Raw genomic sequence first — 14,953 nt, forward strand, 5'->3', positions numbered from 1 at the left:
TTTTTACACACCATCTCAGTTTTACTACAGATCGTTATTTTGTGCTTTTTTTTTCTACTTTTAAATAAATATCTATGCATGCTGAGCTTAAAAAATGACTTAATGTGTTTTATTGCATAATCGTCGCACGTAAGTGAAGTATAAAAGAGCAAGCCAAACAATTTAAATTAATATGTCATTCAACAAAAATCTGACTTCAACTTTAAATAGAAAAATAAAATCTGTGATCCGAATGCGAGCCTTAATGAACGCGTGTCCATCATTGTAGTACACACCACGAAAGAGTGCGACCATCAAATGTAGTTAACTCAGCACCCGACAGAGATCGCGCGTTGCATGCAATCGGCGAGATATCGATATTCGACTACGTGTGCGCGCTCTATACGGGAAGCAACATAACCAAACACGAATAACGCCAACTAGCGCTGGCTACATTTCTGTAAGTGGTACACCGCAACGACGCAAACGGAACAGATAAAAGTTTATAACGTTTAAAACTGTCTTGAAAAGAAAATTTACACATCAGACAACTTTGTATTTCCGTTAATTAAATAGGTGGTAATGTCCAAGTAAATGTTAGATTTCTACCATAATATCCATTGTTTTATACGGAAAATATGCCCACACAAAGTGCTCAGAAACTAATAGCGTGACCAAAAACATCATGCGACATTTACGCGAGAGGTTTTTTTATCCAAATTGTTACGCCCTGAAATATAGGTGCGACGATCATGCGAGAAAGGAGGGTACGAGTATGACTTGTTGTGTAGAGTGTTGCGTGTAGTTGGTTGTTGACTCGGCGTGCGGTGCCGGCAGCGTGCGCGGGGATGCGCGGGTGGCGTGCCTGCGCGAGGAGCGCGGTCTGGCCGCGTCCTTCATCCGCTCGCTGTTCAGCGTGCTGTACGAGGTGTACAGCTCGTCTGCCGGCCCGGCGGTGCGATGCAAGTGCCTGCGCGCCCTGCTGCGCATGGTCTACTACGCCTCGCCCGACCTGCTCAAGGTGCGTCGTCTATCAAGTGGCAGGAACGTAAATATGTGAGCAAAAAAAATTCCAATTTATAAAAACATTTAAGGTTTTTTTTTAATAAAATGCATAAATTAATGTCTAGGATATCAATAAACAATTCAGTGATTATTTTTTGACGTGACAACGTCTAATAAATCGATGAATGCCGGCTGCACGCACGAAAAATGATGACTCATTGTCCCGTTGCGCTGTGTCCCGTTACGCTCATTTTACGCTTGCGCCGCATCTATCTCTCTTCCACTCGATTGGAACAACCATCGATTTGAATTTTTTAGGGACACATTAAACTTGAAACACTCCCATTCGTTTCCTACTTTTCCTATGATCGTCCTATCCTTAACTGAGTAACACAGATTGGAAGAAGTTAAATAGCAAACATGTATTAAAGTTATAGTTAAAATAATCTCTTCGTTAAAGTAATAAACATATTTGAATTAATGCGTGCAATTAAAAGTACATTCATCAATTAAATTGTAGTTTTCATTTTACTCCTTTGTATCCATACAAAATAGTGATAATTTATTAAAAATTATTCAATTTTATTCATAAAAGTATGCAATCATTTCATCAATGTTTGGTTATGACTTTGTCACGTTAAACTATAACCCGTAAACCGACTTACAGACAACCAATTTTTTATTGTCCGTAATTTTTTTTTGCATTCTAAACAAATATTTTGAGATCATTGCAGCTGGGGCAAATAAGAAATAGCCTTCATGGTTGTAGAGTAATACAGGGCTCATGAACTAGACGTGTTGGTTTTAAATTTTATGAATTTACCATTCGCAAAATATTAGTAATAAAATAAATTTTTATTGTGTTTTGAAATAAAAAAGTGTGCAAGCCATCCTCTTTTGTTAGTAATGTTAGCTGAAATATAAATATTTTTGATTGGTTAACATATTTACAGCCAGGGTGGAATTGTAGTTTTAGACTAACTAGTTTAAATTACTTCACAGTTATCTTCATGATGTTTATAAAGTGTGTGCGGTGAAGAATGTCCCGGTGCAGCGGAAGTACTGAACTTGAGCTGTTCCCAATGTCAATGAGCTGTTGGACTGTGTGTGGAAGCTGATTGCTAAGCTGCTTGCCACAGGAGGTGCTGAAGAACCAAGTGGTGTCTAGTCATATCGCTGGGATGATGGCGTCGCAGGACCTCAGGATAGTGGTCGGGGCGCTGCAGATGGCCGACATACTCATGCAGAAACTACCCGACGTGTTCGGAGTGCACTTCCGCCGAGAAGGTGCGTGGTTCCTCTGTCTCGTGGCCACCGGTACGAATATCTTATAACACTTACACTGATTCTCTAAACACGACATATCTTGAAGTGTGTGAAGTATCATCCCATTTTCCTTAACCTTATTAATAGAGACAAGATTTTATGGTTTTATTTTTTATGAAATCTGTTTATTAAAAAAAAAGATAGAATATTACTCAACAAATGACACTTAAATTGTCCATGATACTAATTTCTCCAAAAACTGTGTTGTTTTGTTTGATAGATGAATGCTATTTTACATTTTAATGATTTGTAATGATAACTGTTTTTGAACAAATAAAAAATATCGTGAGTATTTTTGTGTTTGAAAAATGTAATGTTGTAATGTAAAAATGAGGAACTAGTAACAGTTGCTATATTAAAAAGTAAACCTTTTTCCAATTAATTTTTTTTGCATTAATTGTGGTACAGACTTTAATTGAATGTAATATTTAAAAGATTGATATGTTTGTAAATTAGAGTTTAATTTTGATTGAAAATGCTGTTGACTGTCATGGTTGTAATTACATTTCGGTGCATTGAGATGTATTAACTTGATTTGGTGTTTATGGTGTATTTTCCACAATTTTTTGTGTGTTATTTCGGTTTTATCGCAATTCACTCTGTAATATTGTAGCTACTTTTTAAACATTTTCATTCACTATGCGTTGCTAGTTGCATAGCTGCACAGTTTCGGGGCAAAGCAGTAAAACATTTTTTGAGGAGTTCCCAGTATGATGAAGGATCTTAAACCCAGAATACTTCGGTTCAGCACATTCCGTAATCTTGCACCAATAGAAAGAGTAGCTCGTGTTAGAATTTTTTTGGTTGGATTCCAGCCTTTGACTTGTCAGGCAGGTCACGCTACTGCACTGCCGTCATTTTGAGTTCGCTCGGAGTTTGTCATTACTGTCCGTTTTCATTTCATATTTAAAATTTTTCAGCATCCTATTTCCTGAAAACTACATCACCGTTCGATAATCCGGCATGCAGTTTCTGAACGTGACTGATTAAAGACCTTTAATGTGCGCCCTCGCCGTGAACGTGTGGTATATTCTCGAGTGTAAGGAGGTCGGTGGGCGCGTGGCAGGCGTGATGCACCAGATCAAGCAGCTGGCGGACCCGGAGGTGCCCCTGGGAGCGTCCCCGCCCAAGAGCAACGCGGTGGTGAAGGTGGAGCCCACGGTGCAGGCGATCCAGCCCCAGCCGGGACCGTCGTCTGCCTGCAGCCTGGTGTCGCTCCAGGCGGCCAGCCTCAACGGCAGCATCGTGCTGGGTGCGTAAATTGTGAGGAGTAGAGACCAGTCCATCCCTAGAGGGGGGTCTCTCACCCTCTTCGCCGATGTCGCACTTCTCTTCACTCACGGAACTCTCCGACCTCGCTCGGAACTCTTGCGGAGGGCGGCGTCGCGCTTTTATACTAGTGGGTCGTCTTTCCAGAACCGACGAGAGCGGCTGTGACATGTCACGTCATCCCGGGCTGACTTGACTCCTGAAAAGTCCAGAAACGCGGCTCAGAGATAGATAACGGCGCCGAGGAAGGATGATATGCTGTGGTTGGAGGGGGAGGGGGGTAATCTGGCCAGGTGCACGTGGCATGCATTACGTCAGTGGGCGGTGCATGACATCAGTGGCTTTGCATTGCCCCCCAGCCGGTTCCAAACCTGGCATCACGGTCTGGTCTCTTGTGTTCGTGATAATATAAATAAAATTACAATACAGTAAGTCCTCTATTTACGTCGTACCGAATTTGTCGTTTCGGATTTACGTCGCTAATGTTTGAGTACTCATGTTTCAATTTAAGTTGTCGCCGATTCACAATAACGTCGTTTACAATGACCGTAAATCTTTATTTTAACCAAAACACCGTATAGGTATAATTCGATTATAATTCTTTGTTTCCTTCGGTAGTTAATTTATGCTATGTAGCATAAGCTACACGTTCACCGCCTTATCTTATCATACATCATGAGGGACGCTTCCTGCTCTCCGCTGCTCTCCGCGCGGTGATGCAATACTACCAGCCCGCCCGCTCGGCCACCCACGTATCTCGCACGTAGAAGTGTTATCTACTTCCCGCAACGACACAGCATTTTCTCCTACCCCTTTTCGTCCAACTCCTTGGCACTTCGCTATGATATCATTGAGTTGGCCGGAGTTTTAAACGTGCCGTTGTTAACTTTATCGTGATTAAATGCGTTTGTAGTAGGCCTACAGTATCAGCTCACTGCAATTTATGATTTTTATTAGAATTATTCCCGTACGTAAATTGTAAGAATTGCGCTGCGCTATTGTATAACCTCTTTTAGGTGTTTATTACTTCATGTGATTATTTTAAATCAAGGGCTCTCAATGTTTGTCATACTTATAGTACTTTTATTGTATGTATGCATTTCTTTTGACTTTGTTCTTACCAGCCTCCAAAAGAAAACAGTTGTTTTCTCCCGCGAATGACTCAAAGTAAAATCTGTGTAGCGCTAAACCACTTTGTATCCTTACACTTTGAATGCATTATGCGTTTATATTACGTACAGTATGTACTATATATCTGTTTTTATATTTCAATCAATAAAGGTAATAAAGCAGCTGGTTAAATAACCATTCTATAAAGCTGAGAAGTACTAGTTGGACTTGTTTCCCACGCTGTCGGTTGTCATTTGCTGATAAAATTGCCCGTTGTCACGTCTGTATGCCAGCGCTTCCGGCCGACCTTGGGTCGTGGCCGGCCGGTGGCATGAAACATGGCTCATTTTGCGTCGTTTCTATTTACGTCGCGGTTTTCAGGAACGTAACCCCGACGTAAACCGAGGACTTACTGTACTCAAGTATTGATACTGGAAACTTAGTTTGTGAAACAAGCATTTAAGGGGTTAAATGTTTCATCAACATCATTAACATTTTTCATTTCTTGTACATAATTTTTTTTTTTTTGGGGTCCCTGACTTGAAGTACTCTTTGAGATATAATTCGAGATTCAGATTGGAAAAAAAAGTGGGATTTTACCCGTAGTTATTTAATGGCATTTGGGCAGTCGCGCCTGGAAGAAGGGGGGTGTTGGAGTGAAGAGCGTGGTGTCTGGTGCTTGCAGGAGCGACGAGCGTGGGCGGAGGCCTGGTGTTCTCCCCGGGCCCCAGCACCTCCCTGCCCCCCCGCAAGTTCCCCCAGCAGGAGCTGCTGCCCGTGGACGGGGACGACGCTCGCTCCCAGAGCCCCTCGCAGCTGTGAGTGTTTCCCACCTCGTGTGTGTGATAATCATCTTTCTCGCATAATCATCGCGTTTTTTTATTCTAAAATCAAGTTTGAAAAGTAGGGGTGCGACGATTATGCGGAAAAAATTTTTTTCGTTAGATAAAGTTATTCATGAAAGCAAAACCAATTCATGGAAAATAAGTTTATTTAAAACGTGAAGTATAAAAGAGCATGCCAAACAATTTAAAAAATTATTAAGTCGTGCAACAAAAACCTTACACCTTTAAATAGAAAAAAATCTGTCATCGAAATGCAAGCCGGGCGAACGCATGTCTATCGCCGTAGTAAGTACATACTCCACGAAAGAGTGCGGGCCATCAGATGTAGTTACCTCGGCACTCGACAGAGAGCATGCGTTGCATGCACTCGGCGAGATATCGATATTCTGCTACGTGTGCGCGCTCTACACGGGAAGCAACATAATTAAACATTAATGATTGCAACGGGCGCTGGCTACATTTGTGTAAGCGGTACATCGCGGCGACGCAGACGAAAAGGTTAACTATATAACGTTTAAAAACGTTTTTAAAAGAAAATTTACGCATCAGACAACTACGTATTTACGTTAATTAAATAAGTAAGATGTAATGTTCAAATAAATATTATATTTCTAATTTAAAATACTTTGTTTTATATGGAAAAAATACCCACACAAAGCGCTCAGAATCTAATAGCGGAACCAAAAATATCATGCGACGTTTACGCGAGAGGTTTTTTTTATCCAAATTTTGACACCCAAAAATATGGGTGCGACGGTTACGCGATAAGAGAGGTTATTATGAACGAATCGCGATGTAATAACAATAAGGCATTAATTTGTCTGTCCTAGAGTGTAGTGACAATGAATTTGGGGAGAGCCCGGAACCGAAAGACGCCATCTTAGTTTCAACAATTTTATGGCTGTTACTTCATTCTGTTGATATGCTGTTAGTACAATATTCCAATTAAAATATAAACAAAGCATGCAAGTGTCACACATAGCATTATAAAACAAAGTACCTTAAAACTGTTGATTATAATGAACTAATTACATTTGAATTGTAAGACAAATATATAATTGAGGACCAAAAATGATGAACCAGAAAATAATAATGTATCTTCACCATCAAGATTTGGTTGCCAGCAAGAGTTGGCCTACCTATTCCAAAGTTTGAGGTTTATTTTAAAATACTTGAACAAATAAGGTTTTAGGCTAATGCAAAAAATGTACACCTATTTTCTCTGTTCTATGTATTTCAATAAGTAAATAATGACCCAGTAAACCTCTTTCATATATAGTGTACCACTAAGATTTCTTTTTTCTTTATAATAACAGAGATCCTTTGATGTTATATTAACCGACCAACAAAACCCAGAACTATACAGCTCTAGTTTAGAGTAAAAGAAAAAGTATCATTGAACGAGTATAAAAATTATATCATGCTAACTTGTTAAAGCAATCAAAAATATTAAGCATTATTTGAAGACATGAATGAGTCATGCATTTATAACTTTATGTTTTAAAAAAAATGTACATGACAAGCTATTCTGTACATTTTTATCAGTTAAGTTTAATCTTGATGGAAGTTATTGTTTTGTTGAATCGTATGATATTTACTGAGCATGGCAACTTTTTTTTGAGGTTCCTTGAGTGAATGTTGTCTGAAGAAGTAGGGTACGAAATGTTCTCGAGCAAGGTAAGCGGTAACACACTGCACTCACATCCCAGAGAACCTGGGTGCGAATGCTGGTCCGGTCTTGAACTAAGACTGTAACGGTTTCCCGAAATCAGTCCAGGCAACTGCCGAGTGTCCACGGCAGGTTCGTTCCCAGCTTTCCCGTCTAGTGACCTCACTGCGGCCTAGACATTCGACCAAGTGAGAGCTGGCGTGCCGATGTTGCAGGCGGCTGACTGACGTGCTGAAGCGAAAGCGCAGCACGCCCAAGCGCATGGTGACCTCCAGCCGCAAGACGAGGCAGGACGACAACATGTCCTCCTCCATGATGCAGGATCTCTTCACTAAAGGTGTGCTCAATCTGTACATTTTCATTCAAGCTTGTTTTTGTCTTCGATAAGTTTTTTTATTGGCAACGCATTACTGAGGTTTGCTCCAATTTCCTTCGGTGCTTTACGTCTCTGCTCCCGTCTGCTGTGAGTAGTCATCTCTCTACCCTTCTTTTGTCTCCGTTATCACACTGTACGAGACCTCTGTGAAAATTTTCTCTGTATATATTTGTTACTATAATAATTAAATGACTTTTTTTTTCTTTCCAAATTATAATTTTAATACAATATAAAAATTATTCTCTGGCACTATTATTAAGTAGCAAGATTTGAAAGTGGGTGGGAATCTTTTATCATATTTATAGTTTTACAAAGGTCATGTTTCACAAATACTTTTAAAATTTGTGCAATTGCCATGAATACTTTACAATAAAAGTGTAAAATGCCAAGAACCACCAACTATAGATAAAAAAAATAACCAATATATGCTTTTAAATTTTTAAGTAGCGTGTTTACCTGCAGAAGAGAGTGTCTCCCCTTCGTATGGGTCGCACCTATAATTTCGGTCGTAAAAATCCAACTGTTTTGCCATAAGGGTGGCCCTCAAATATGAGTCGCATCATATATCTGTCCACGGTATAACTCAAGTGAAGTCTTTGTTTCTTGTCTCAGGTAATTGGTGCATAAGAAATATGGTACTGGTGTGACCCTTAGTCTCCTTTCTTGTCTGCTTTCTCTGCTACTTTATTACTGTGGAAGGGAGTGAGGCGTCTGCATTCTTGCGCCCACTTTTCTCTCTATCGCCCCTAATGCTGTACAACCCCTGCTAATATCAAAAGACAGCTTGAAGTGGAATGGCTGTAGTTTTATTCATGGTATGTTGCTTTTGAAAGCTGAGGAATCTCACTCAAAAAAAAAATTATGTTGGGTCACCATTGCTTCTTAAAAACCTGTCGAAATAGACATGTGGAAATTGTGCCCTTTAATGGGCATTTACAAGTATGATGGAGGAAGAGAGGGAGGAATGCCCATGGCCACACACACACATGCAGAATGCACACACGCACACTGGCTGGTTTATTTTTAGACATCGCCTCCTCCAGCCGAACGACGTTGGCAGTCCAGCAGTCATGTCACTGGCCGGTGCCGGCTAGGCAGAAGAGCACAATGGCGCCAATCATAGTGCTTATCACGACTCTTCACATATTTTAACTAAACAATTTATACTTACTCGTAACATACTTGTTAAAAAAAAAAAAAAAGAGTTATTTACATACATACCTAAGAGAGAATGTAATGACTTAGTCATCACGAGACAATTTTTTTTTTTTCGCCCAAAGTTTTGAATTTGCATAAGAATCGCACTACACTTTCTTCAACTAATAATCGGCGTAATATGTGCGACCCATACGCGGGTAAATACAGTATCTATTTGCAGTAAATGCAAAGTTTTTTTTTTTTTTTCCAAACTCATCAAAAAAGACTCCAGATTGCAGACTGTCCCTGTTTCGTACTGAAATTGTAACCAGATAACATGAAAGTCAAAAACGATAGCCGGATGTCCGATGACGCCGGTACCAGATGAACCACTGAGTCTTTCCTTCTGGCCACCAAGATCGCTTGAGTTAATGGCAGCAAAATGGCGCCATATTTGAATTTTGAAGCGTCCAACACTTTGGATTAGTTAATATAAATCTAGGGTAAGCACTATTTGCAAATCCAACAGTCCCACTATGTGATCTTTAGGTATTCTGTTATTGACTGTGCACGTGTTGAAATACAGTGTGACCAGTTCTATCACGGTCATCGACGCAGTGTGTTCTAACTGGGTATGTGCACACATTCACGTGGTAAGAGTCCACCTCGGTGGATAGTTAGCACCAGGGTGGTGTGAAATGAGACGCTGGCACGGCGGTGGCACTCGTGTTGTGCGCAGCCACGTCGCTGGGCGCGTCGGGCCGGTCCACGCCCACCGGCACGGCCAGGTCGCGCTTCGCGGGGGCGACGTCGAAGACCACCAGCTTCCTGGCCAGCCTGAACCCCGCTCGCTGGGGCCGCAGCTTCACCGCCAACCTGGCCGACCGCCCCTTCCACAAGGTGACACACGGTTCAGTACAGGAATATCTGATCCTCATGTATATATTTTAAAAAAAATAGGGGGTTGTTGTCTGTAAAGTCGGTTTACGGACAATAATTTTACTTGATAACGTCATAACAAAACATTCATGAAAAATTGCATACATTTTTAATTTTTAAATATTATTCACAGTTTTTTGCAAATTTGATTTAAATAATTTGTTTTAAATCAAATCAATGTCGTTAAATTGTTAATTTAGGCGTGTTGATAGTGAAATTTTCGTATGCACCAGAAACTCTATGAAATAAGTATGGATTACATAAGTCCAATGTGCATGCATGCACAAAATGCTATAGCCACGAGCCACGATAGCGGACCCACGGGTGGCAGCATGCACATATATATAAACTTTTGTGAATATCGGGGAATGTACTAATCATATCAAATTATTCAAAAATAACAATTTTTTTTTGTAATACTCACAGATCCCTGTTTTTTTAGGGATTCTTGTAAATCATGAAACAAATAACTTTGTTGTTGTTATTATTATTCCAGCGCTTGTTGTGCCGTCTCATCGCTGTTGACGTAGGAAGTGGGTTCTGCCGTGGTTGTCAGACTGTGTAGCCACGCGGGTGCTTTGAGGGAGGTTGGCCTTGTTCCAGGAGTCTTCCATGTCCAAGTCCACCAGCAACCCGAACCTGACGGCGGGCAACAAGGAGAAGGCACGTGCGTGGGTGCGTGAGCAGGCAGCGCGGTTCATCGACACGCACGGCGTGAGCGAGAGTGGCGGCACGCCTCACCCGGCCTTGTCCGTGCTGTCCCGCCTCAAGGCCGCCATCCACAAGCTGCAGACGCAGGTGTGTGTTCCTGTGCTGAGCCTCTGTCTCCCTCCCGCCCCGTCTCCCCTCCCTCATCCCCGTCCCCCTCCCTCCCGCCCCGTCCCCCTCCCTCCCGCCCCGTCCCCCTCCCTCCCGCCCTGTCTCCCCTCCCTCCCTCCCGCCCCGTCTCCCCTCCCTCCCTCCCTACCGCCCCGTCTCCCCTCCCTCCCTCCCTACCGCCCCGTCTCCCCTCCCTCCCTCCCTACCGCCCCGTCTCCCCTCCCTCCCTCCCTACCGCCCCGTCTCCCCTCCCTCCCTCCCTACCGCCCCGTCTCCCCTCCCTCCCTCCCTCCCTCCCTACCACCCCGTCTCCCCTCCCTCCCGCCCCGTCTCCCTCCCCTCCCGCCCCGATTCCCCTCTCTCCCGGCCTGTCTCCCTCCCCTCCCGCCACATCTCCCCTCCCACTCTGTTATTGGAATAGCTTTTCTTGAATTATAAACATGTACACAATCTTGCACATTTTAAATTCTCTTGAAACTTCATATTTTGTGAGTCAATATATTTCATAGTTACCTTTAATTTAGCTATCTTATTTTATATAATTATTTATTAAATAATTACCTTGCCTAGCCTTCATTTGTAAATACGTGTTTCATTAAGCAAAAAAAATTAAAATCTGAAAATAAGCGTTAAAAAAAATAGAGATTATTTTCCATGTAAAAAATTGACAATGAGAATGTTTGTTTTGTGATTGAATATAATTGTGCAGTTGCGAATATCAGTTTTAGAGAAGTTAAGGGAATCTTTGTCTTTCTGGTGCTAGTGTTCCATCTGAGAGACATGATGGAATTTTTTATGTTAAAAAAGAAATTAATTGAAAAATCAAGACAGTCTTTTTAGTAAAAATCTAGGTATTGGGTAAACGGTAGAACGGGGCGAGGGAATAGTTGTGGTGTGTGTGCGTAGCCGGGCGAGAGCTTGTCCGCCCTGGAGGAACTGCGGGGCATACTGACGCAGTCTGACATCTCACCCTTCGAGGTGAACCACAGCGGCCTGATCAGCGCGCTGCTGCAGTACCTCAGCCTGCCCGACGCCGGCCGCGACCAGCGCCTGCGCAACTTCCTGCACGTCTTCGTGGGGCTGCCGGTCAGTGTGACACATGCAGTACTATTGGCCAGTTCCAACATCTTCAGTGGAAATCTGTACATCGAATATGCCGAGAACCACGTTTTAGAGGTTTTAGTATGATGTTTCATCGTGCGAAGAAACAAATTGGAAAAAAGTAACTCGTCCGCGACTTACACTAACCTATCTTAAATATCGTTTTCGGACATTTTGGACAAAAAATGTTCCATTTTAATGTTAGCTGTGCAGCATAATCATTTGTAAATACCCTAAAACTGTTTAATGCTGAAACTGATATTAACGTAACATGTTGATACTACCACGATGGTGAACCTCTGTTATTAGAAATTAATAACTAAAATTGTTAAATCGCATATAGACAATTCACTGTCAACCATCTTTTGATAGGTACTATGGATAAGTATTCATTGCCTTGCTTTTTGTGTGTGTGTGTGGATGAAACAAATCTTTCTGTTCCTACTTATTTACAGTTTTCTCAGCGCATTACACAAATATGCGTGTTTTTTTAATTCGTAAATCATGTCATGTTGGCCAACCTTCATGAAATTACAGACATAAGATTAAGATTGCCCCTGCCAACCTCACCGTGAATGTTATTTAAATTATATTAGCTTTTGAAACTAAAAAAATAATAACAATAAATTGTACTTTACTGAACACTATTTTACTCTAATAAATTAAGTGATAATTTACATCAATCATAGTTATGCCAGTGTTCAACATGTTTTGATGATTCATGATTCCTTTGAAGAAAATTCTTGGTGTTAACTTTGAATCAAAGCTGGGAAGCTCCGTTTCAACTTCGACTTTTCCGAAGTTTCAAACACCCCTGTTTGCAGTACAATTTGTTAGAATTGTCACCAAAGAAAATATGTAAAATATTGACTCGGTGTATTTGTGCCCTGGACTGTTCTCATTCGCGTGATGCTTTTATTCATAATGGAAAACATTCAAGGAACTATCAAGACGCACAAAAGTAATTAAAGCTCCAAGTTATAAAAAAATACTCACAGCTGTAAAAGGGATTTTTTTTTTGTTAAAATGAAAATTGAAAAAATTGCCATATAACGGATTGAGATTTTTTTCAATGTTGTGCGAAGACGTCATGTTTTGTCTTAGAGACATACGAGACTGTAAAAATCCAGTTAAAAACGACGCAATTAACGACGATGCACTCGGCGAACAACTCGATTGGCAGCGAGCGTGCACGATAGCACGACTTACCGCCATGATGGTTGAACAACAACTGTTGCTTCGTTGCCGGAAGCTGCAGGGCTACCCACCTTGGCAGGCGGCCAACTTGAAGAACTCGGCGCTGCTGGCAAAGCAGCGCGGGAAGTTCAGAATTCGAACGTTTCTGACACTGTGCACGTCACCTATTTTGACTTTGATGTGCTGTGCCTGGGTCGGAGGTTGAAGTGGCGTGGTTGTCGCTGTGGCAGCTGGACGGGGCACACTGCGGGCCGGCCCCGCTCTGGAACTCCGCCTGCATGTCTGCGCTGGTGGCCAAGCTGAGCGGCTGCGTGTCCCAGCTGGAGCAGTTCCCCGTGAAGGTGCACGACCTGCCCGCGGGCTCCGGCTCGGGACGCGGCGGGGGCACCAGCGCCCTGCGCTTCTTCAACACCCACCAGCTCAAGGTCCGCACCGCTCGCTCTTACCGTTACTCCATTACCTGTGCAAACACTCGCAAACGCGTAAGTCGCGTCTTCGATCTGTTAACCCTTTGAGGCACACAGAAGTATATAAAAAATAAATTGGAATCTATTGAGTAGCTTTTAGCAGACGTGGCGGAAGGAAAAAATCAAAGCAGCCAATGTTGCTTGTTCTTGTCAGGATCGCCAGATAGCAAGCAGCACAAGGCTTACTCACGCGATGGTATTTCGGCAATACCACTGAAACATTGCGAATAGTAACGTTTTCTTTTCAAAGTGATATAGAAATACCACTACAACACAAAGGGTTAAGAAACTGGATTTTCGTGTAGATGGGGAGGAGAAGTCTGAGGTAAAGCCGTATTCGCAATACCTTGGGAACAAAATTTGAACGGGACACCAATGCACAGAGAGCCAGTTGACTGGGTAGCGTTCATAATAAATATCTTTTCTGCTAGTGCAGAAAGAACAGAGTTGTAAACCAAACAAAATTTATTTAAAAGTATAATTACTAGGCATGTAGGAATTTCAGTATTTTTGTTCAAATCAAATACGGATGTAAAATTATTTGATATTGAATTTGAATAGTAAGAATGAGAATCGGAATACCAGAAGAAGAAAGAAATTTCCCATTTTATTAAACAACTTCTTGAAAATTAGGCAAATATTACTTAAGTGAAAGGTGGTTAAGTCATGTCAGTTACAATAATTATATGGAAAATGTTTGTTAAAATATTTAAATAATAAATTAATTTTTTTGCAACTAACTTTACTTAATCCAACCAACCAATCTTTCACTTCAATTTTTATTCGCCTTGTTTTCCACAACCTGCTACTCTACATATTGATCCAGAATATTTTTTGCTAACCGCAGAACACCGTCAAAACCATTGCAACTATTTGACAAAAAACTGTTTTTTTTTTTTTTTTTATATGTTGTATTTCTAAATTGGGGATTGAATGAGCTCATATTGACATAATGAATCCCTAGTTTTTCACAAGTTTTCGTAGTTAACTGCAGGCAGGTAAATTGTTTTTTAGTTTAGCGGTAGTATAAAAACAATTTTTGCTAATTTCATCTGGAATCTTAAACCATTATTTACATTTTTTATATAGATATTTGTTTATATTTTTTGATATAAATATATTCAGCGAGTAAGCTGACTGTATCACATGGTGTTAGTTGGATTGTGTCTATTGATTTAAATGCCATTGAAACTATGATGATTACTTCTTTTAATGCCCATCTCAATAGTGTCTTTGTTTTGTGGTGTTGTAATACATGGTGATTGTTACCCTCCCTCCCTCCCTCCCTCCCTTATCTCTCTCTCAACTGATGCATGTGACAAAAATAATACTAATATTATTTTGTTTTTAAGTTTGGAATGACAAATTTGCCGTGTTATGGATTGTTTACGTGATTTTTTCCGTTACTGTTTAGCGAGACAGTAGCAAAAAAAAACTTTATACTTGTTTCATGTTTCAAACATTGCTTATTTTTTTTTTATTATGACGTCCCAATACACATCAAAAAAAGAGTATTTATTTAGCACAAATGGATAAATATACGTTGGTATATGACAAACTCACGCTGTATACTATGTCAAGTATTCATAAAGAAAAGAATGTTCGTTTTTTTGAAGTGTTAATATTTGCTCAGGCGTAACAATTACCATTAAATTGGTTATAAACTATGCCATGTGTGGTGGACAGTGATGAATATTAGTGTTTAATTCTTCTG

At 41.0% G+C, this 14,953-nt stretch overlaps 1 protein-coding gene across 4 annotated transcripts in view; it reads left to right on the plus strand.

The window, feature by feature from the left end:
- LOC134532154 (E3 ubiquitin-protein ligase TRIP12) overlaps positions 1-14,953 on the plus strand; it is a 61,655-nt gene that overhangs the window by 36,332 nt on the left and 10,370 nt on the right. For 3 of the 4 annotated variants that reach the window (XM_063368515.1, XM_063368518.1, XM_063368516.1), the window contains exons 14-22: positions 817-1,000; positions 2,124-2,271; positions 3,377-3,562; positions 5,375-5,507; positions 7,419-7,540; positions 9,456-9,616; positions 10,259-10,453; positions 11,381-11,560; positions 13,003-13,197. In XM_063368515.1, coding sequence (XP_063224585.1) covers positions 817-1,000; positions 2,124-2,271; positions 3,377-3,562; positions 5,375-5,507; positions 7,419-7,540; positions 9,456-9,616; positions 10,259-10,453; positions 11,381-11,560; positions 13,003-13,197 — 1,504 coding nt within the window. The remainder of the gene's footprint in view (positions 1-816; positions 1,001-2,123; positions 2,272-3,376; positions 3,563-5,374; positions 5,508-7,418; positions 7,541-9,455; positions 9,617-10,258; positions 10,454-11,380; positions 11,561-13,002; positions 13,198-14,953) is intronic. The other variant, XM_063368517.1, reaches the window with a different exon arrangement.

This window comes from Bacillus rossius, chromosome 5, assembly GCF_032445375.1.
Source record: "Bacillus rossius redtenbacheri isolate Brsri chromosome 5, Brsri_v3, whole genome shotgun sequence".
Lineage (NCBI taxonomy): Eukaryota > Metazoa > Arthropoda > Insecta > Phasmatodea > Bacillidae > Bacillus > Bacillus rossius.